The sequence below is a fragment of the Ascaphus truei genome, chromosome 8 (assembly GCF_040206685.1).
Source record: "Ascaphus truei isolate aAscTru1 chromosome 8, aAscTru1.hap1, whole genome shotgun sequence".
Classification (NCBI taxonomy): domain Eukaryota; kingdom Metazoa; phylum Chordata; class Amphibia; order Anura; family Ascaphidae; genus Ascaphus; species Ascaphus truei.
The window spans coordinates 29073665-29094614 of record NC_134490.1 but is presented as its reverse complement, the minus strand read 5'-3'; the positions used below and the strand labels follow the sequence as shown (position 1 = coordinate 29094614).

At 43.8% G+C, this 20950-nt stretch overlaps 3 protein-coding genes across 8 annotated transcripts in view; all 3 read right to left on the bottom strand.

The window, feature by feature from the left end:
* CIST1 (colon, intestine and stomach enriched 1) overlaps nt 1-5183 on the bottom strand; it is a 59344-nt gene extending 54161 nt beyond the window's left edge. For all 3 annotated transcript variants that reach the window (XM_075611046.1, XM_075611048.1, XM_075611047.1), the window contains exon 1: nt 5027-5183. In XM_075611046.1, the coding sequence (XP_075467161.1) occupies nt 5027-5093 (67 nt within the window). In that variant the 5' untranslated portion in view covers nt 5094-5183. The remainder of the gene's footprint in view (nt 1-5026) is intronic.
* A 3914-nt stretch (nt 5184-9097) lies between these two features.
* On the bottom strand, nt 9098-14387 carry IQCN (IQ motif containing N). 4 transcript variants are annotated; one of them, XM_075611044.1, is made up of 3 exons: nt 14255-14387; nt 12166-12244; nt 9098-11250 (listed from the first exon to the last, which is right to left on the bottom strand). In XM_075611044.1, exons 2-3 carry the CDS (start codon nt 12222-12224, stop codon nt 9222-9224), a joined length of 2088 nt encoding a protein of 695 aa, XP_075467159.1. In that variant the 5' UTR covers nt 12225-12244; nt 14255-14387; the 3' UTR covers nt 9098-9221. The 4 variants fall into 4 exon arrangements, with proteins under 4 accessions (XP_075467159.1, XP_075467157.1, XP_075467158.1 ...); XM_075611042.1 differs by lacking the exon at nt 14255-14387 and adding an exon at nt 13978-14152; XM_075611043.1 differs by lacking the exon at nt 14255-14387 and adding an exon at nt 14020-14143.
* Nucleotides 14388-17700: 3313 nt separating this feature from the next.
* Nucleotides 17701-20520, bottom strand: JUND (JunD proto-oncogene, AP-1 transcription factor subunit). The gene has a single exon (XM_075611041.1). It carries the CDS (start codon nt 19766-19768, stop codon nt 18860-18862), a length of 909 nt encoding a protein of 302 aa, XP_075467156.1. The 5' UTR covers nt 19769-20520; the 3' UTR covers nt 17701-18859.
* Between the last annotated feature and the right edge of the window lie 430 nt (nt 20521-20950).

Here is a 20950-nt window from a genome sequence, read left to right as displayed (position 1 = left end):
TGCTACCCACCCGGGAGGCCTAACCACCCACCCCGGGACCATTACACCCACCCTGTACCCATTGATTGGTATAGTGGCACATCATACCCATATAATATGGGCATGATAAGCCAATATAGCAGTCAATGGTCACCCTAATAAAAAAGCCTCAAGGTCAAAAATACACAATCATAAAACATATACACAAGTACCTAAACAGCACAATTCAAGACACAAAAGCACTAGCCAACCAACCGATTAAATAAATAAAGGCACTAGCCAACCAATCAATTAATTAATTTTAAACACTAACCAAGAAATAAATTAATTAATAAAAAAAACACTAGGCAACACATCAATTAAAACCAGTAGCCAACAAAATAAATCATTAAATACAAATGCTAAACAATAGGAAAATCAAATTAAAACAAGCCATCAATATTACAAAATTACAAGCCAAACAAAAAACAGAAAAATACAAATCAACAATCATTAGAAAAAAAAGCATTTGGCAAAAAAATGCATTGGCAACTCCCAATGAATTAGTTCCTGGTAAAACATTTGATAAATAAATACTGGGGTTGTTTGTTTGCCTTCCTCTGTGAGTACAAATTTAGGATAAAGTATCTGTCGTCTAAATTTAGCATATGTTGTACTTGATGGACGTACAGAATTTCTTTTTTCAACCTCATTTACTATGTAACTGCTTACTTCTGCTTCTCCTAGAATAGCACAAACCTGTCGGGGCCCTTTCACTTTTACTAACAAGAACAAACAGTCTCAGAATATAAAATGTACTATATTTCGCATGGGAGAGGAGCTGTGACTGTTTAGCAATGTGCTGCAGGCCCCTCTGACAACTAAGCAGCAAAGGGTTAAGTACATAAAGGTGGAATAATATTGGCAAGTACAGTACTCTCACCCACGTCATATGCTTCCGTGGTTCACCAGTCGCTATTAGTGTGTCTGGGACAGCAAACAGTGTCATGTTCTCTAAAACTGGCATTGTCTTTATTCAACCAAACTACATATCAGCTACCAACTCCTTCAGCGCTGAGACCATTATTGCGCAGCACAGGAGGGGGTGGGGGCAGACAGCTTGGGCAGCACGGTGGGTGCCTGTCTATAAGGGGGGGGGGGATAGTGTCTACTTGATTTCTCCCTGCATATGAAGGGGCTGGGCCATTCCTGGAAGTCGCAACCTACGTCCGTTTTGACCCAACTACGGGGTTCGGCTGGCGCGCCCCCCTTCAGCCTTCAGGCATGGGACCGTTGTCCTGGCACTCCCCTCCTAATGGCGGCCCTGCCCAGTGTAAAACGGTTGCTCTAAGTAGACCCCAAACCCATAGTTACCAACATCCTCCCAGGGTCAATTCTCCACGGGGGTCAAAGGGACAGTGCCACAGACTTGTCCAAAAAAAATCTGCTCATATGTCTAATTTCCCACTGATGCAGTATTACTTTTTATGATTGTGAAAATCGGGTGATTAAAATGGCCTCTGGCAGCTAGCCAGTAGAAACAGGACATTTGAGAATATGTATCATTTTTCAACCATGTCTCCGGCACTGTGAGGATCCCAGCATTAAGTCCTGTGTCTTTCTGCGCAGTGGGACCATGTTATAAAATAAAATAGAAATGTAAAAAATATCAATATCTAAGAATGGTCCCAATAAACATATCCCTGCCATTAGTTCACATGGGTGAAACTGTCCTTTATAAATGATAAGGTTGGTGAGGGGCAGTGATAGTCAGACCGTTAGAGGGCATGAAATAATTGTGTGTGCGCCGAGCACGTGCATTTTCAGTGAAACTTCTTTGTCGCTTGTCCCTGTTTTGTCACAGATATTGTATTTGTGTTGGTGATCAAAATACAATTTCATTGACAAAACGCAAAGACATTTGACTTAGAAAGCGCGTGCTTGCAACCCCACCCCCTGTATTAGCTATTTGCACTAACTGTGAATTATTTGTGTGTGTGTGACAGTGTGTCTGTGTGGTTGTCAGTGTGTGTGGGTGTGGGTGTGTGTGTGTTACAGTGTGATGGTGTGGGTGGGTGGTCTTGGCTCCGTGTCCTCTCCTCCTCTGGTGCTGCTGTTGCTGCTTCCCAAGCACAACGCACTGATGGCTGCCGAGCTCCAGAGGCCTCTGCGCATGCGCGCCAGAGACCGGCCAGAGTATTCTTCTGCGCATGCGCAAGGGCCCGAGGACCCTTCTGTGCTGTGCGCATGATCGAGCAATGGCCGCATCTGCGCATGTGCGAGCCGACAATGTCTGTGCTGTACGCATGTGCTTGATTGCGGCGATGGCCGCATCTGCGAGCCGACAATGTGGTGAGGGCATCTTCTGCGCATGCGCGGCCCGACGGCCTCATCTGCCAGCAGTGACCACTTCCATACCCCACTTCCGTCTCAAGAAAAAGACATTTGGTCCCAGCAAAGAAGTTTCACTTAAAAAATATGGGGAATGTGGACACAGGGTTTAAGTGGCAGTGGGCATGTGGGGTAAGTCGTGTGGGGGGCAGTCAGATGGTATGTGGGGGAAATGATTATGTGGGGTGGGATGTCAGATGGTATGTGGGGTGGGATGTCAGATGTATGTGGGGGAAATCATTATGTGGGGTGGGATGTCAGATGTATGTGGGGGAAATCATTATGTGGGGTGGGATGTCAGATGGTATGTGGGGTGGGATGTCAGATGTATGTGGGGGAAATCATTATGTGGGGTGGGATGTCAGATGGTATGTGGGGTGGGATGTCAGATGTATGTGGGGGAAATCATTATGTGGGGTGGGATGTCAGATGTATGTGGGGGAAATCATTATGTGGGGTGGGATGTCAGATGGTATGTGGGGTGGGATGTCAGATGTATGTGGGGGAAATCATTATGTGGGGTGGGATGTCAGATGGTATGTGGGGTGGGATGTCAGATGTATGTGGGGGAAATCATTATGTGGGGTGGGATGTCAGATGTATGTGGGGGAAATCATTATGTGGGGTGGGATGTCAGATGGTATGTGGGGTGGGATGGTATGTTGGGCACAGTCAGAGTGTATGTGGGGGGATAGTCGCAATGTATTTGGGGGACAGTCGCAATGTATGTGGGGGGATAGTCGGAATGTGGGGGGGCTGTCAAAGTATGTGCATGGCAGCAGTCAAAAAGTATGTGGGGAGGTGCAGAGTGTATGTAGGGGGGAGCAGTTTATGTAGGGAGGAGCAGAGTGTATGTATTGGGGGGGCAGTCAGAGTGTATGTGGGGGGAGCAGTCAGAGCGTATGTGGGGGGAGCAGTCAGAGCGTATGTGGGGGGAGCAGTACGTGTTTGTGCGGTGGGCCTCAGACAGATTAAGAAAACCATGATCATTAACACAAAAAATGTTTAAAAACAAAATAAACAGGACCTGCTCGGGGGCAGGATACTAACATTATACTGTATGAGTGAAACGTATATGTTCTGGAGGGGTTGCCGCTGTAATGGGAAAGTCCCACATTTTATCAGGGAGCACGACTGAAGTCTGAGACCTTCTCTGCTAAGAGAAAAATCAGTGAAAGTGGTCAGGTCTGACGTATACACTCCTCTCACATGGAAGGTGTCACCCTAGCTTGCTTAGAAGTTGTTTATCCTGAAATACCTGATCAACTTTACATATTAGTACCGCAGGCTGCAAAAAACGCAGGGATTCAGGCTATTGTAAGCAGATTGCAGGTCTTAACCCCTTCTTTACCACAAAGGTCAGAACCACAAGGAATTCACCGCTCAGCTGCCCCTCTGACAACCAAGGTTTATTTTTTTTGTAGAAATTGCTTTGTTACCCCAATCACGGGCATTACTGTAAAATCCTCAGACACACACACACAATGTGCCTGTATATAAATATAGATGCATACATGCATACATGTCTATACAGACACATACATATCTATACACTCACACATCTCTCCATACTTCATTGCGTTGTCTGAAGCTTCTGAATTATCTTCGCATTTAGGGTTCAAGTTTAACATCCATACGTGAGCACGGGCAGAATACACAGGTCTAAAACTTTTTTCTTGAGGCACAATGGAAGGTTCCTTTGAAAGATTGTCTTGTTTCTTTCAAATACTCCATCCCATCTTCAGTCTCCTATTGATTTAATTCGTAAGGTTCCATCCATTGTTATTTGCCGGCCAAGGTAGACACCATTTTTAACTTAACTTACACTTTACCATTTATTTTAATCTTTGTAGAGATGACACGACACATTTGTTGATCACTTTGGTCTTGCTGACACTCACATGGTGGCCCATCTTCTTGGTTGCTTCAGAGAGTTCTCTGATTTGTTGCTGGACGTCTTCTGGACTCGTGGCAGAAATAACGTCATCTGCAAATCGTAGGTGACTCAACTGTGCACCGTTTATTTTGATTCCTTTGTCTTCCAAATTTAATGTCTTGAATAATTCTTCAAGTGTTGCTGTAAAAAGCATGACATGGTGTCTCCCTGTTGCACTCCCTCGCTGATCCTTATTTTGCTTGTATCTTTATGTAATCTAATGGTTGATGTGGCATTCTCATAAATGTGCCTTATAAGATCAATGTACGCTTTTTCAAAACTGTGTTTCCTTAATGCATTTAATATATGAGACACATGCACATATATATGTATTGACACACACATCTATATAGACACACACACACACACACACACACACACACACACACACACACACACACACACACACACACACACACACACAGTGTATGTAAATCTATAAATATTTTTCAAATACAAAAAAAGGATTTTTAAAATGGCTATATTGTGTTTAATATATTATAACTAATACATACATATTTAAAAGGGTTACATCATATTAACTATTATAAATGATAAAAGGTTAATGCCATTTAAATACTAATGTTTTATTTACATAGTAACATGTTCTTTCCATAACCCTTGTTACACTAGATTATGCTTTGTCTGGCTGTTAAATAATACAGAAACAAACATCACAACACATTTCTCTCCTGTTAAGCCAGACAATACTTTGAATACACACAGGAAAAGGTACTTTACCCTCAAGTAGTACTGCCGTATATAAACTCAGGAGGAGCAGCAGTGGGAGACTCCTTTGCCCAGCCATAATGCAGGGAGAGTGAAGGTTTCAACAGGTGTTTAACAAATACCTTTGCACCACGTCTATGTATCCGAGTAGGAAGGATGTGTGTACTGAGTAGGTGTAACCTGAGTATACTGCAGGTAATGCCAGCACCTATCCCTTTCACTGCCAGAGTTAATGCTACAATCCCGCCCAGGAGCCAATAACAAAAAAGGCCCCATACTTGTTTATTTGTTAAAAAAATAAAATGGATTTTTTTTTTTTAATTTTAAATATCGCTGGAGTTCCTCCTATATTAAATACTTAGGTGTTAAAATCTCTAATTCTTACAATACCCTATACCAATACAACTATCCTCCCTTATTTAACCAGATTAAAAAAGACCTTGAAATCTGGAAAAAATACCAAATCTCATGGTTTGGAAGAATGACGGCAGTAAAAATGAACGTTCTTCCAAGACTGTTATATAACTTCCAAACCCTTCCAATTCCGATCCCACAAACAACTCTTAAAAACATGCAGTCACAAATCCTCCAATTTATCTGGAACGATAAAAAGCCCAGAGTTCCCCGATCAGTGATGCTCGCGAGTAGAGACAGAGGAGGTCTGGGGGTCCCCGACTTAGCGAAATACTATCTCGCTGCACAGTTGAAGCAGGCTGTAGTTTGGAATTGCGACCCGGCCCTAGCTTCATGGTTAGAAATAGAGACTCACTACGCCTGTCCCCTCTCCCTCCAGATGGCTATGTGGCCGTCTGGGGGCAGCGGAGCCAAACCACAAAGGTTTGCCCTGGGAGCAATGAGATGCACGTGGGAAGCATGGCTTAAAAGCAAGGGGAAGTATGGTCTGTTAGCATCCCCCTCACAGCTCACCCCCATCTTCGGGAACCCCAAATTCCCCCCAGGGTGTTCCCCTAAGCAATTCGACCAATTTCAGAGTCGCAATATTAGGATGGTGGCCGATCTGCTGCAGAAAGATGAGATCGCTACGTTTCAGATGATCAGAAACAAATTTGATATCCAAGACTTACACCTCTTCAAATATCTGCAGGTCAGACATTTCCAATTATCTCTCTCACCTACCGCCAAATTCCCCAAACTAACCAAGTTCGAATCCCTATGCAGTAAAAGGACTTATCAAAAAGGATTGATCTCACAGATATACAAAGGACTAGAGTCCCCCTCTACCCCACCCGACCACCGATACATGCAACGTTGGTCTGCACAACTAGGCCTCTCAATCGACCCAGAAGATTGGGAGGAGATCTGGGAGCAAGCACCCAAAACTTCAATTTGCACAATCATAAAAGAAAACATATACAAAATTTTATTTCAATGGTACCTGACTCCGGTTAGACTGAGCCAGATCTACCCCGGCGCAATTGACCTGTGCTGGCGTGGATGTGGTCAAAAGGGCGACATGGCCCATATTTGGTGGTCATGTCCGGAGATACAAAGATTCTGGATACAGATCCAGAGTCTTATAAAACAAGTCACAGGACTAACCCTACCACTAGACCCTCTGACCCTGGTGTTAAACAAACCAATTCCAGACCTACCCCCACCAATATCGAAACTAATAATGTCAATTTTGACTGCAGCCAGATGTGCCATTTCAGCCGCCTGGAAACAGATCAAAGCCCCATCTAGAGCTACCGTCACAAGAAGGATCAACGAAGTAATGTTGATGGAGAAATTAACTGCCCTCATCCAAAAAAAAGTACCCCAATTTATGAACACATGGGGTCCCTGGATAACAAAATAACCTAAACCAAAAAGAGTCGCGGAGACAGGAAAACACCACCCTCCCTCCCCCCTACTTTTCCCCCCCATCTAGCAAACAAGAACAGTAGAAGGTTAAACCGAGTCTGCTGGAAGACAAATCCCCCCCTTCCCTCTCCTCTCCTTCCCTATACCCCTGTATGTCCTCCATCCCCCCACCAAACTACCCCCAGTTATCCCCCCTTACCCAGAAAAAAGAAAAAGATATGCGGACACTCTCACTATCTCAAAAGCTGTATGGTCATGGGATCATGACATCCATATGTGTACTGTACTAATTATGTGTACCCAATAAAAAAATTGATACAAAAAAAAATGGATATAGTGTGTGTATGTGTATGTGTATGTGTGTGTATATATATATATATATATATATATATATATATATATATATATAGTGTTCGACAAACCTATACATTTGCTCGCCCCGGGCGAGTGGATTTAACATCGTGGCGAGCTCCTATTGGCCCAAGCAGCATACGTTTGGTACTAGGTGGCGAGTAGATTTTTTTGTGTGGCGAGTAGATTTTTTGGTGATTTGTCAACCACTGTATATATATATATATATATATATATATATATATATATATATATATATATATATATATATATGCAAATTGCAAATACTTTATTAAGGTTATGGTGGGTAAAAAAAGTGACAAAAACCCTCCACAGTATAGCATATAGCAACTATACATATTCCTGTATATTCATTTGCATGTCTTAGACAGGTCTGCAACCCTGTCTTTCACCATTATCGCCCAGCACACAGCACTTCCACTTGCAGCAAGGGATTCTGAGCAAATGTCAGCAACCAACCTCACACTGATGATACCCATCAAGGTTGAAACATGTCTGTGAGTGGGTTAACTGGCTTTGCATCTCCCAAGTCCTTGCTTAAAAGCTGTGTTTAAAGCAGCATGCATTGGCTAAGGGTTGTTCATGTAATGTGAGCTTGAGATAAAAGGTGGCACTGTGTGCTCATTTGCATGTCATTTCCCAGAATCCCTTGCTGCAGTGGAAGTGCTGTGTGCTGGGCGATAATGGTGAAAGACAGGGTTGCAGACCTGTCTAAGACATGCAAATGAATATACAGGAATATTTACAGTTGCTATATATATATATATATATATATATATATATATGAATCTACTGATGGTATTAGGGAGACTCTGTGGCTGCAATGTTCTCTCCCAGAATCCACTGCGTGTCTGCCTCTCGATGTTTAATGATGTGTACTGCCTGGGATTAAAGCTTAAATCTGCTATGTTGTTTTTTCCCAGATGGCAGGGCGTTTTTTTTTTTTTTTTTTAGGGGGGTCTCTCCCACTTTAAATGGTCCATATAAGTTTAGGAGAGGGGCTGCAGAAAAATCTGTAGTGGTGAACTTTCAAAAGGCAAGAAAAGTAAAAACCTTTTTTTTTTTTTATAGTCCAGGGCACTGCACCTTTAAGATGAGCGGATACTCACTGCAACATATTGCCCTCTGCTGGCAGTAACCGGAAGGACATGTAAAAATGGCTCCATGTTTAATCCCGTGTCCTGTGGACACTGCTTGCAAGGAGTAGCACTACTGTACTTTTATTTACAAATCACCAGGAGTACAGCTACTTCTTTTTATTTACAAACCTACAGTCCCACCTTCCCAAAGAGAAAGGTATTTTATTTTTTTTAAAGCTCTCTCAATTTTTGTTTTAGGGAATAAAGCTTTGGGCGTCAATGTTTAACATGTTTACAATTGCTTTAAAAAAGAAAACAAAAAATACATTTTTTAAGGTAACGTCAAGCACTGATGATGGTTATTAATTACTTGAATGGGTCCTGGAATGAAGGGGATACAAGTGCTGCATAAATACATTTATTTGTAAACTATATATGTAGGAGGTATTTGTATCGTGTTAGCCGAGCGTAATAATCAAAAACGAATATACGATACCGTGTGTGTGTGTGTTACAGTTGTAAATAATTTGGCCGAGTGTTAAGTGGCTGAGGCTGGAATTGAACTCACAAGCTCGAGTCTAGTAAAACCCAGGGGTGGCCTTCAGTCCTCAAGGGCAACTAACAGGTCATATCCCTGCTTCAGCACAGGTGGCTCATTGACTGTTGACCTGACCTGTTGGTGGCCCTTGAGGACTGGAGTTGGCCACCCCTACCATAACCATTACATCAAGCCTCTCCCATATAACCATTTGAACATACCTTCTACAAGTGCTTTACCCAAACAAGAGTGGAGAGCTCATTTGCGTTTACAGCGTTTATTACAGAACAGAACTGTTTAGAGTGGACAACTGAGACCTTGATACTAGAAGTCACAAACGCTCACCATTCTGAGGACCTACGGCTAAAGCAAAGAGAGAACCTTCTTGATCGGTTTACCATTTTTCTTCCCTCTCCTCTGCTCTGCCCCAGGCATAAGAGCTTCTCACTTGCCTAGTACAAATGGAAGCACTTGTGCACTGCTTTTGAGATTGTCTCAAAGTTAATTTCAAGACGTTTCTTTTGTTGGAGCCAAATGCATCTCCGGATGCATCCGACACGTTATGCCTGTTGACGCCCACATCCTCCTCTCTATCATCTAGATCCAGCACCCCAGCTTCAGACAGGTACTCCCTGGCCTTGTAGCCCCTAAATCTGGCTTGGATTTTGATGGCTGCCTGTTGCTGGTGCTTCAGTGCCTGCCTCGCTTTAAAGCCCTTATAGTAAGCTTGGATGAGGGTGGCCGCCTTTATTACCAGCTGGTAATGCTTCCTAGTCTTGAATACCCGTGTTTCGCCAGCCTGAACCCAAACCAAGGGTGTCTGGGGGGATCTAATGACATGAGACTGGTCCGACTTCCAGGATGTCTCTGCTTTCGATACCTCATGCTTCTCCACTCGGGAGACCGGTTTTGGACAGGTATATACAGGGTTAGGCTCAGGAGGGCTTGGAGAGGAAATGTGATCCATGTCTTTAGTCCTTTTTGGTGAATGCTTCCTGGAATAGTTGAATGTTCCACGCAATTCATGTCTACATTCTGACGTTTCACCTTGACATTTTACAGTTAAAGTTCTACTGGCTACCTCTGAATCTCTTCGATCTTGAATTAGCTGTGCACTCCTTCTTTTAGACGCCATCATTTCCTGGTAGGAGGCATGACGGGAATGAGCTGTTGGCTTCTTGTGTACCTTTGATGGGAGATGTTTAAGTTCATCTTCTCTATTGTTACACATGGCCTTCACTTTCTCCCTGGCCCTTTCAGGAGACTGCTCCAGGTTATTGCTGTACCTTATTACTTTCCGGCCTGTTTTGGGGCTAGTATATGTGGAGGGGGCTCTCTCCATGTTCTTGGAAGCACCAAACTTCATAGCAGGTGATCGCTCTCTATGTATTTTCTCTTGTGTGTATGTATCTCCCATCTTTGTTCTTCTGCGAACACTGGAATATTCCGATGCATCTGCTGAAGACCCTATCGTCTCATTCATGCTCTGAATTGGACCTACTCCTATCCCTTCAAGCACGTAATTCTGGCCCCTCTTAGAGCGGATGTGTTGGCTGGGACTGGACCCTCTAGCTGATTGCGCATTTTGCGCCCTATGGGATATGGTCGAAGCATAGACATTATTATCCTTTGCCCCGCACTGCCTCCTGAATTGAGCTGAAAAGCTCATCTGAGAGCACTTGTGTCCTGGAGCACAGGGTTGAGATGACTTACAGGTTACATAATTCATGGAGCCATGAGGTGATGTCTCCCTTGAGGTGCATTTATAAGAAGCAGAATGTAATGGGATAGATTTGGACTGAGCATACCCAAAGGTAGCCTCATGCATTCCTGTTGGGTGCCCTCTTGAGGGTTTCACTTTTTCATCATGCAAAGCTTGGCGTGTCCTATAGCCCCTATAATTGGCTTGGATAACCGTTGCAGCATTGGCCTGTACTAATTTTTGCATGAAAGACTCATGACCTCCATAACTCGATTCATAAGTGATTGAAGTACTATGCCAGCCGCAATTCCCCCACTGCTGCATCTCTTTCATGTCTTTGCGGGTCTTGTAGCCCTTGTAATTAGCTTGGATAACCGTTGCCGATTCATTCTGTCTGTCCAAGTTTTTCCTTGTGTTGAAGCCCTTCCAGTTGGCTTGTATGGTAATGGCTGCATTATACTTTTCACACAGCTCTCTCCTCGCACAGTAACCACGCCAGTTGGCCTGGATGGTGGTAGCTGCCTCGTTCATAATGGTGTTTTCCTCCTCTTGGAACTGTGCCTCATAGTATGTGGCACACTGCGACTCATCGTTACCACACCTGCCATGGTGGTGGTGGTGGACTGTTTGATAGGACGACTGCATCATTTGTTTGGATTTACCTGGGTGAGCCATTTGCATTCTTTTTGATGAAAGCGTGGAGCGTCTACATGAAGGAGTACTGCAAATGTTCAGAAGAAAAAAAACTACCCTTAGCTCATTTCAGTGGTGGTCATCAGGAATACAGGTCTTTCAAATACCCACATGTAAAGTAATGCTACACTATAGATGGTCACCGCTTATGTGGATCAAGAAGCCACACTGAACTAATACCCATTTGAATGAATAAGCCCCACTGGCCCACTGTAAATGGAGAAACCATAAAGGCCCATCACCCATGTTAATGGAGAAACCACATTGAGCGACTGTATATGTTGATAGAGAACCCCGAATGGGCCACTGTCCACATGAATGGGGAAACCACTAGGGGCTATTACTGCTGTGAATGGAAAACACACACTGGGCCATGATCAATGCTAATGGTTCGTCCCACGTAGGATCAATACAACTAATAACGAACAATGTATTTAAAAGGTTAAAACTAACAGACTGGTTTCAAAATACCTATACTTTACTTTCAATGGCATTATTTATACTGGAAATTTGAATTATCCTAAATGTAGGGTGGGCTTTAGTGCCCTTATCTCAACCTACTCTCTTCCTTATCCTGCACCATTTCCTAACTGGCTCCATGATATGGACGGAGCATGCATAAATATAATCGCAGTGGATCAAACAAGATAAACAATCGCCGTTCCAACCTTTCAGGGTTCCGGCTCTAATATTTACAGACTTTCACAAATAATTTATAATTGAACCCCTTTTTCTGATTGTAGGGACAATGAGTTACATGTCCTCTAGCATTGAAAGAGTTGTCTGTCAGTCACTTAGTGTTTATAAGATGATTGATCACTGACATTAGATCACTTTGGCCCTGGGTGGGGCCACACCTTGAAAGAACAGTATTATATCAGGGGTAGATTTACTATTCCCAGCATTCCATGCTGCTTAGTAAGCGAATCCGCAGGGAACTTACTGTCGAAAACTGCTGGTGTCTACAATTGGCATTTCAGGCTGCACGAAATATCCCCCCATTGGCTAATGGGGTGCCTGGCCTAGAGGGAACAAGAAGCAGTTAGCAGTGTCATTGGTTATGATATTTATAACTATCAAATCAGATGTGTATTGTTAAAGAATACTGAACATTGCCTGTCTAAGACAGGTGAATGTGCTTATGAGTGCTCTTTATCATTACTTAACATTGCATTAATCTAAAGTTCCACATAGGAAAATACTACTAATAAAAAAAAATTAGAATCATAAATATATATATATATATATATATATATATATATATATATATATATATATATATAATAGAATAAAAAAGTTATTCGCAGGTCTTAAAAAGAAGAACAAACACTTTTTCTATATTTGTATGACCTATTTTTCATAGTGCACCCAGGCAAGCCATTTGGGGGAGAGACTCCACTGGCAGAAATGTCATTCCTTTATAAACCCCCTTTTCATTATCAGTAAACCTGATATGTGTCAGTCATTGTGTGTGTGTGTGTGTGTGTGTGTGTGTGTGTGTGTGTGTGTGTGTGTGTGTGTGTGTGTGTGTGTGTGTGTGTGTGTGTGTGTGTGTGTGTGTGTGTGTGTGTGTGTGTGTGTGTGTGTGTGTGTGTGTGTGTGTACACACACACCTTTATAAATGAATGTCTTTATTTTCTTTCGATCCCATGATACTTCTAGAGCTCCTAAACTTTTACCGATCTTATCAAATGATGGCATCTGAATTACTTCACAAAAAAAAAAACATAGAATAGCAGAAAATAGCGAGCACTATTATGTAACCACTACTGAATGCCAAATATCATGTGTTGTTTGTTGGTGTTCTAGATACGAACCCTTAAATAATATATGTGTGTGCGTATGTTTTCGCTACAGAGGATCCTTCAGTTCAAATTCTGTAATACAAATTTGGATGAAAAATGGAGGATTGTTGCTAGTGATCTGCACCCCCCTTTGCCACTAGAGGGGAGCATTATCTTACATTATTGTAAGCCCATGCGTGCTATAAGTGACACTGCGTTCTTGTAAGTGAGACCCACTCCTTATACAACAGGCCTGCATAAGGCCTTGCCCCCGCTGCCTACTACGGACGCTGCACGCACGAGAGCCCTCCCCTCAATGGCGCCGGGCCCGCTGCGAGGGGGGGCCGCAGCGCTTGGGCGAGAGCTGCTCCTGCTCTCTCGCATCGCGTCGGGCGATTAGGCACGCCCCCCGGCGGTTCAGCCAATGAGGGCGAACCTGCCAGGTGACGTCATGGCCGCGCCCCGTCACTCCCCCGCCACGCTCCCCCCCTTCCCGGTCTCTCCTCCTGCAGTGAGCTGCAGACCGGGGAATCGGCTGAACGCGCCGCCAATATCGCTGGCGCGCGTTACAGCGGCGTGACCGGGGCCTTAGCCTTAGGCTGCGTCCAGAGTTGCAGCAGCCGTGCGGAGGCGCGCTGAGGCTGAGGGAAAGCGGGTACTTTCCCTGGCCTTGGTTAGCGCGCCGTCCAGGGGCGTGTCGGGGGGGAGGCCAGTGACGTCACAGAGCTGGTTCGCCCTCATTGGGCGAACCGCTCACGTGACCGGCGCTGCGCTCCCATGAGCGCGAAATCTAAAATTTGGATAAGACCTACGCTTCCGCACGCTTGCGGAAGCATGCGCGAGCCCATGCTAAGCGAGAGCGCGCCTAAGCGCTGACCATGCCCGAGGCCTAAGATGTTGCATTAAACATCTGTGTGCTGCTATGCCTTGGAACACATTGAATCAGCTTTCAATTCCTTTACTATACTAACCTCCCCCACCTCTGCCAAGTGGCTGTTCCATGGATACACTACCATTTCAATAAAAAACCATTGACCTTCTGCAGATCATCATCCATTAATGAGTCTTCTGGGTCTGTCATCTGTCAACAACCAATGTCTTATCAACTCAACCAGTGCAGACCAGGCTGTTTTAACACAATGACATCACAAGTCATATCACAATAACTCATGCACACATATTTCTCTTCCCACACCAGCCCCCCATGCATTATTCAGCACAACTAAGCAATCGGGGGAGGGGACTCACCTGTCAGAGTACACTGATAAAGTAGGATCTCTCTGATACATATCAGGTAAGGCCATGAACATCTCTTTGGTTTCACATCCACTACCTGCAATCAATCAATCTCAGTGGAGTGAAAGGTGCTGAGGTTAATGCCCCTCTCAGAAAACATATCCTACTGGGGTCTCTTCTGCTCTGACCTCACAACAGCTGTGACCTCATGGGCAGTGCAGTCATGTGACCATCCAGACAACACTGCACCTTAGCCAAAGGCTCAACCAATCCATTTTCCTCAGGATTTTCTAAAGGGCTCTCCTGCGAATCAATGAAGAACGGTGTAGTCTGTAACGTCGCTGCCTTTCAAGTGGATGAAGCCAGTTTGAATCTTAGTGTCGGCTCCTTGTAAACTTGTACAACAAAAATAAGATTGTAAAGCACAGGACACTTGAGCCTCGAAAGTTCTTTAAACATCACTCTATACCCGGAGGTATTATGCAAGTATATGTAAATCAGTAAAACTAAAAAAGTCGTGGTCAGGAGTCTGATTTAAAGGCCTACATTAAGCTCCTTATTTTTCACAGATTTAAGCAACATAGTAAAATAGGAAAGGGATGAGTGTTCTAAAATAACTCTTTTTAAAGCAAGTGAAATTGTACGCTCGTAAATAAGCAGCGATACTCTTAGAAATAAAATAAAAAGGTGTGGTACTCATCACACGTTAACAGATATGCACATATATGTATGTGTATATATAAATGCACATACATGTAGATGCACTTCATTTTCTAGTAGCATTTTGACAATATTTATGGGTTAAAGAGAGAAGTGTGGTACTCACTACCATCATACTCAGACTATTGGCTTTAAAACAATAGCCGTGAAGTGTCTCACTCACTCAGGATACCATAGAGCCACTTTGACAATGTTGGTGAAACCCTGAGCTTCGTGAGGCTCAAAAGTGGAAGGCGGGTTCATAGTGAATTGAAAAGGTGCCAGTGATAACGGCTGAGATAAGCAGCTGTGCTTGAGATTTAGCAACCCCTGGTGTAGCTCTGAGCGGACACTAGGAGGAGCGGGGGGAGGGAGGGTTTTAAGAGTATGTCTCGCAGGTGCAAAACTGGTGCAATAAAAATGCTCCAAATTTACCAAGGCTTAACAGCCCCATTAAAACCTGTAGGAGTTTCTTATTTTGATAATCATGGTGCAGTTCATTTTGCATCAAATCTCTTCTAGTTTTGCAGCCACGAGATTTTGATAAATGGTGTATTTATCGTGGCACTCCTGAGATGCCTGTGATCTCACACAGATGCTGTGTGTTATCGCAGTGTCTCCATTAATCTCTGAACTGCTCTATTTATGAACCAGACTGAAATATACTTATCTGGTGTTTTAATACTTTAGTGCAATTTAACCCCTTTGCCGTCTGACGGGAAACCGTTTTAATGTGTGTCACCGTCCCACCCCCCTTCTCTTCTGTCTGACACTGGGAAAGCCCCCACTTGCAGTTCGCGCCTTCCTTTTTCCTTCTTGCAGCATGAATGGGAGGAGAAAATGGCCACCTGCAACGTCCATGGCATCCAGCCAATCAAAATACACAATATTCTCATTACGGATTGGCTGGGAACGTGCACTGTCACAATCGAAGGAAACAAATAGCAGCTGAGCAGAGTGGCCACAATGTAAGAAATGTATGGGGGTTATTTAGAGGCCTACGGTGAACTAAAGTTGCTCAATATAAGCTCCGGAGTCATCAAATCATGGTTTGCCATAAAACGCCTGAGTCGCCAATTCGGACGCGGTACAGCACATGCACTTTGATGACTTTGGGGCTACGTGCACTCAATTGCTTGACTTTACCCAGAATCCTCCTCTGCAGCTTGAATGGTCAAACAAATAAATGACATCACTTCTTTAGAAAGATTCAAACCCCCTTAAAGTAACAGATTTATTTGTACCTTGAGAAAAATGAATGTTTTTAGTTTCTCCAGGAACACGGAATTCAAATCATATCAGCTATTGGTGTTTATTTGTTTGACTAATGCCGGCCTAATCATTTTTGTGCAAGCAAATAACAAAAAAACAATAATTTACCCGGGACTTTGAGGACTGACAGTCTTTATTACCCAAATGATCTGCGTTTCCTTCACCTTTAGGGATGCTCCGATTTCAGAGATATTTGCAAATGTGCGCGCTAGTTTTACACAAAATAAAAAGTCAAATATGGCTGCGTGGTCCCCACTGGATTTCATTACGTCATCGCACAGGTCACATTCCCCGATGATGCTGCAGCTTTTACATTGGCTGCTGAAGTGAGGCTGACCTCGGTTGCAATATTGTGTATACAGAGCAAGTATTGACAAAACGAGATACATCTCAGGAACTGTGGGGTCCTAGGAGGTCACAGGACAGTGGGTCAGCTCCGAGGGACCCCCATGGTTCAGGTTATACACTCTCTCACCCCCAAAGAGAGACTTCTATTTAAAAAAAAAAAAAAAAAAAACACAGTTGGGCGAAGCTTGCTGTTACTTATTATGCTATAAAAACAGGAACCAAAAATAAATCCTCTTTTCTCTTAAAAGAAAAAGGAACTGTGCGCACATAAAAACCAACGGTCTCTACATTATTAAGTAGAGCTACTCTGCACCCCCACTTAGCACCATCGCACTTATTTTCTCAAGTCTACCAGCTGCAAAAGAAAACACCCAGGTCATCATAAATAGCACCCCTTTATAGCACTGCCTTGTTTAACTCCTAGCAAAGAAATATCCACATTTAGATGTATACATAGACGAATAGTTTCTATCTAGATTGTTATAGTAATTTTTTTTAATCATTTGTGCAGAAAACATTAGGTATGTCATTTACATTCTTAGATGACCTAGGATATTTGTGGGTGCAAATACAGTACCAAAAAAAAAAATGACAGGCTGATGGGACACACGAACATCAGGAAGCACAGAATTAAAGACCTGGTAGGTAGAGATTATCGCCTGCCTATTTGAGATACAGGAGGGGTAACGGACAGGTAATGTATCAAGTGGGCATTGTTAACAGCTTGTTAATCACCTCACCATATTCAGTTGAGACCTACCATTTAATGGGATATATGACATTTGTAAATAAACGGAGTAAATGTGCCCTTACTTGCCATGTCTTGGCCTTGGTTAATTATCTCTTTCATGTGTATACGTGGCTAACACAGATATGCCACCTAAAACTATATACAGAGAAAACTATATGTATATACCTACACATAGACAATATACACAAACCACTAAACACAAACACCACGCACATACATAGACTACGCAACCATGCACACAGATAAGAGATATTTAGCTTGGTCAGTGAATTAAGAAATCCCCATTCAAACCTGTAACCTAATCTCACAAATGTGTTAATGACTACTCCATGGCCACTTCTGATCAAAATGCTGACGTGCACGATCGCAATAACACAAAGATAACCTATCCATTTAAACAATACTTTATTATACATAAGCACTGTAGTACTGTATATACTGGAATGTGTAGTAAAAAAAATAAAAAATAAACCATAAAAACATTGTTCCCAGTATAACATAAATATAACAAATCCAACACTTCAAACAAAAAGGGAGTTCTGTAAAAGATCACATTTACATTATTTTACATATTACAGACCTGCAGACCTGCAATAAACTGTACATGATAGCTTAACCCCTATGGTGCTGGAGCAGCCTGCAATGCAAAGATGAATCAGTCGAGCAACAAAGGGGTTATAAATCTCAGGAGGAAATACCCCCCCCCCCTGCTCTAGAGATCTTGTAAACATTTAAGGCAGTATATAATCTAGACTGATCGCACTTGGCATTAATTCCAACCAAGTTTGTCTTGAACGAGTTGCAAATATAGAAGTTTACAGCAAGTTAAAAAAAAGTGTTTGCATTGCCCAAGACTAAAAATGTAATTGATAAGACCATTACTAGGACCTTCTGCAGTTAAACAGTGGTAGGGTTTGGGTGGGAGCAAGGGACCTTTTTAATGTACAGCAGCATTCTGTATTTTTTGTTTTAAAGGCAAATCTGTAAAGTGTTGCCCCGGCCCCTTCTTTGCCACAAGGCCCCGCAACAATGCCCCTCTTGCAGCAAATGGTTTAATGGTAAAAAGAGAACAGTATAGTGAGTGTCAATTTCAGTCTGTACATGTCCACGTAACTTAAAGTCCAGGAAGAGAACGCTTTGAAGCAACATCATTATCTTAAGAGTCCTGTCTCCGAGTTTGACTTAAATCTTTATCAGAACCCCTCTTCAACATTGTTGGGTTCCCAACCACCATGCTCATACACATCTCATTGGCTGTTTGAACTTAACAGAATTAGTCATTTTCTAGAAACATACAGAGGGCCTGCCGGATAGCTTGGCTGTTGCCAGTAGTGATGGTGGTGGGTTGAGTATTTCCGAACTCACAGGCCACGCACGCCACAGTCTTCAGTCATTAGGATTGCGAATCCCAAGAACACAAAAATCCCAACCTCAACACAGTCTTGGTGAGTGAGCTTCACACCCATAAACCCCTTAGGAATGAGGTAGTCCAGCGGGTTTAAAGAGGAGGATTATGTTTGGATAAGAGAGGTGTCTTAGCCCATTGCTCAGTAGGCTTGAACTTGGTGGGGCAGAAGTTGGCAGCCACTGTTGACATGACTCATGACTTTCTGCTTGAGTTGGGCCACCTGTTCCCTCAACAGGTTGGCAGTGGATGCCAGCTCTGTGTTCTGGGTCTTGAGGTTCTTCACCTTCTCCTCTAGTCGGGAGATCCTCTCCAGCTTCCTCTTTCTGCACTTTGAGGCCGCTATCCTGTTCCTCAGCCTCTTCCTCTCTGCCTTGATCCTCTCCTGTGTGTCCATATCAATGGGTGAGAGTGGAGGACTATCCCCAAAACTGGCCACTTCTGGCACTATCTGTGGCTCATCCTTCAGAGCCTGCAGCCTGGAAGGTGGTGGTTGAGGCTGCTGCTGTCCCATGCTGGATGGTGGACCTGGGTAGGGCATGGAGTCTGTGCTGTAGTTGACAGTGGTTCCCATAGGCCCACTGGGGTAGCTGCTGAGATTGGCATAAATAAGGGCATCAGAGGGTGGAGAAGGCTGGAGAATAACTGCAGCAGGCAAAGAGCTTGGCTCCACTCCACCTGCTTGCACCCCTAGCTGATTTTGCTTATGGAGGTCCTCCAATGCCTTCACGAATCCCTCTGCAAATTCCTGCTCCTCACTTGCCACCTTAGGGTATAGGAACTGGCTGGTGGTAGGAGTAGTGGTGACCATGCCATTAGACTGGATGATGAGCCTCTCCAGGTCTGGAGAAGCCAGCTTCAGTAGTCTCATATCAGGGGAGGTGAGCAGCCCGTCCCCATCTCCCAGATGGGGCTTTAAATTGACCACCACCTGGTCACTCAGGTTGAGGTTCATGTCTTTCTTCATCATGGTGCCAAAGGTAGAAGGGTAGGAGCTGGAAGCTAGGTGCAGATTCAACACATCATCATGGTAGAAGGGTGTTTCCATCATTCCCTAGGACAGAGCTGAGTAGAACTGGGTGGGAGGGGGCAAAGAAATAAGCCCCCACCTATATATCCATGTATAATAATAGACCTCCCTTCCCTTAAATTAAAAGCAAGTCCAGATGCAGGCTTTGCAGTGGGAAAGTATAGCTTCAAATCAAATAGTGGGGATCAACAGCCCTTCTCTCCCTTCCCCCACTATGGTACCTTGTTGCGAAGTCCTTTCAAAGTCTCCTCGTCAGTGGGGTTTTGTCCCACAGAAAGCCACAAAAAAAATACTGTTAATGGATGTTGTGTCCTTTGTTTTCTTTCTGAGCCCAGATGTCTTTATCTTTTTCCAGGATCCAGCCAGCCAGAAGTCTTTGTTTCCACCTCTGACCTTCTTAGTGGGGTTTCCCCATGGGGAATCCCACTTCTAGCGCAGAAACCACCCTAAAAGCCCAGTCGTGTAGGATAATGAAGCTGGTCAGGCAGCTGCCCTCTGTACTCGTTCTCTCTCTTCGCCCTTTTATTGACAAGTTCGTGTTGCTGTCTTTGTTTTCACCTCTATGGAGAGGAGTTGGATTTTCCCATGTGGATTGCCAGTCAATTTGCAGAATTCCCAAATATGTAGGTTCTTTAAAAAGAAACGGTCCTTTCAACGGCGATGAAGGCTCAGTTCCTGCCTTCTCAGCACAGTCTTTGTTTCTCGTTTTTCTTCTTTATTCCACTGCCTTCACTTTCCTGAGCTCTGTGATCACTGAGCGACGCCGCCGCCCGCTCTCCCTTATATACACTTTCCATCCCTATGCCGTCACTTAGCCGCCCACTGATTGGTCCGAGATGACGTTCGGGCATTCTCTCGTTTGCATAGGGGCGGGCTCGACGCCGTGCGAGGCAGTGTGGGTTGATGTCATGGATTAACCTCTCAGGCACTGGAAGAGGCTCAGCGAATGAGGAGGCGGGAAAGGTCACATGATGTGCTTTCTTTTATTAAAGCGCTCGCCTTAGCAGAGGGACGTCAGAGGATATTTTTAGACACGTGGATAGGGAGTGCCGTGGGTGTCACAGGAAGAATCAGGATTACTGTCTGTACACCCAGCACTGGCCTAGTTATTATTTTATAAAAATTTTTTTTGGGGGGGGGGGGGGGATATATATACACACACACACACACACACACACACACACACACACACACACACACACA

Bases quoted from the DNA above. Each gene is read 5' to 3' on its own strand.
- JUND (XM_075611041.1), bottom strand. From the start codon at position 19,768: ATGATGGAAACACCCTTCTACCATGATGATGTGTTGAATCTGCACCTA.
- IQCN (XM_075611044.1), bottom strand. From the start codon at position 12,224: ATGGGGGGATATTTCGTGCAGCCTGAAATGCCAATTGTAGACACCAGC. The intron at 11,251-12,165 runs GTAAGTTCCCTG...GAACATTTGCAG, and splicing joins GACACCAGCAGTTTTCGACA to TACTCCTTCATGTAGACGCT.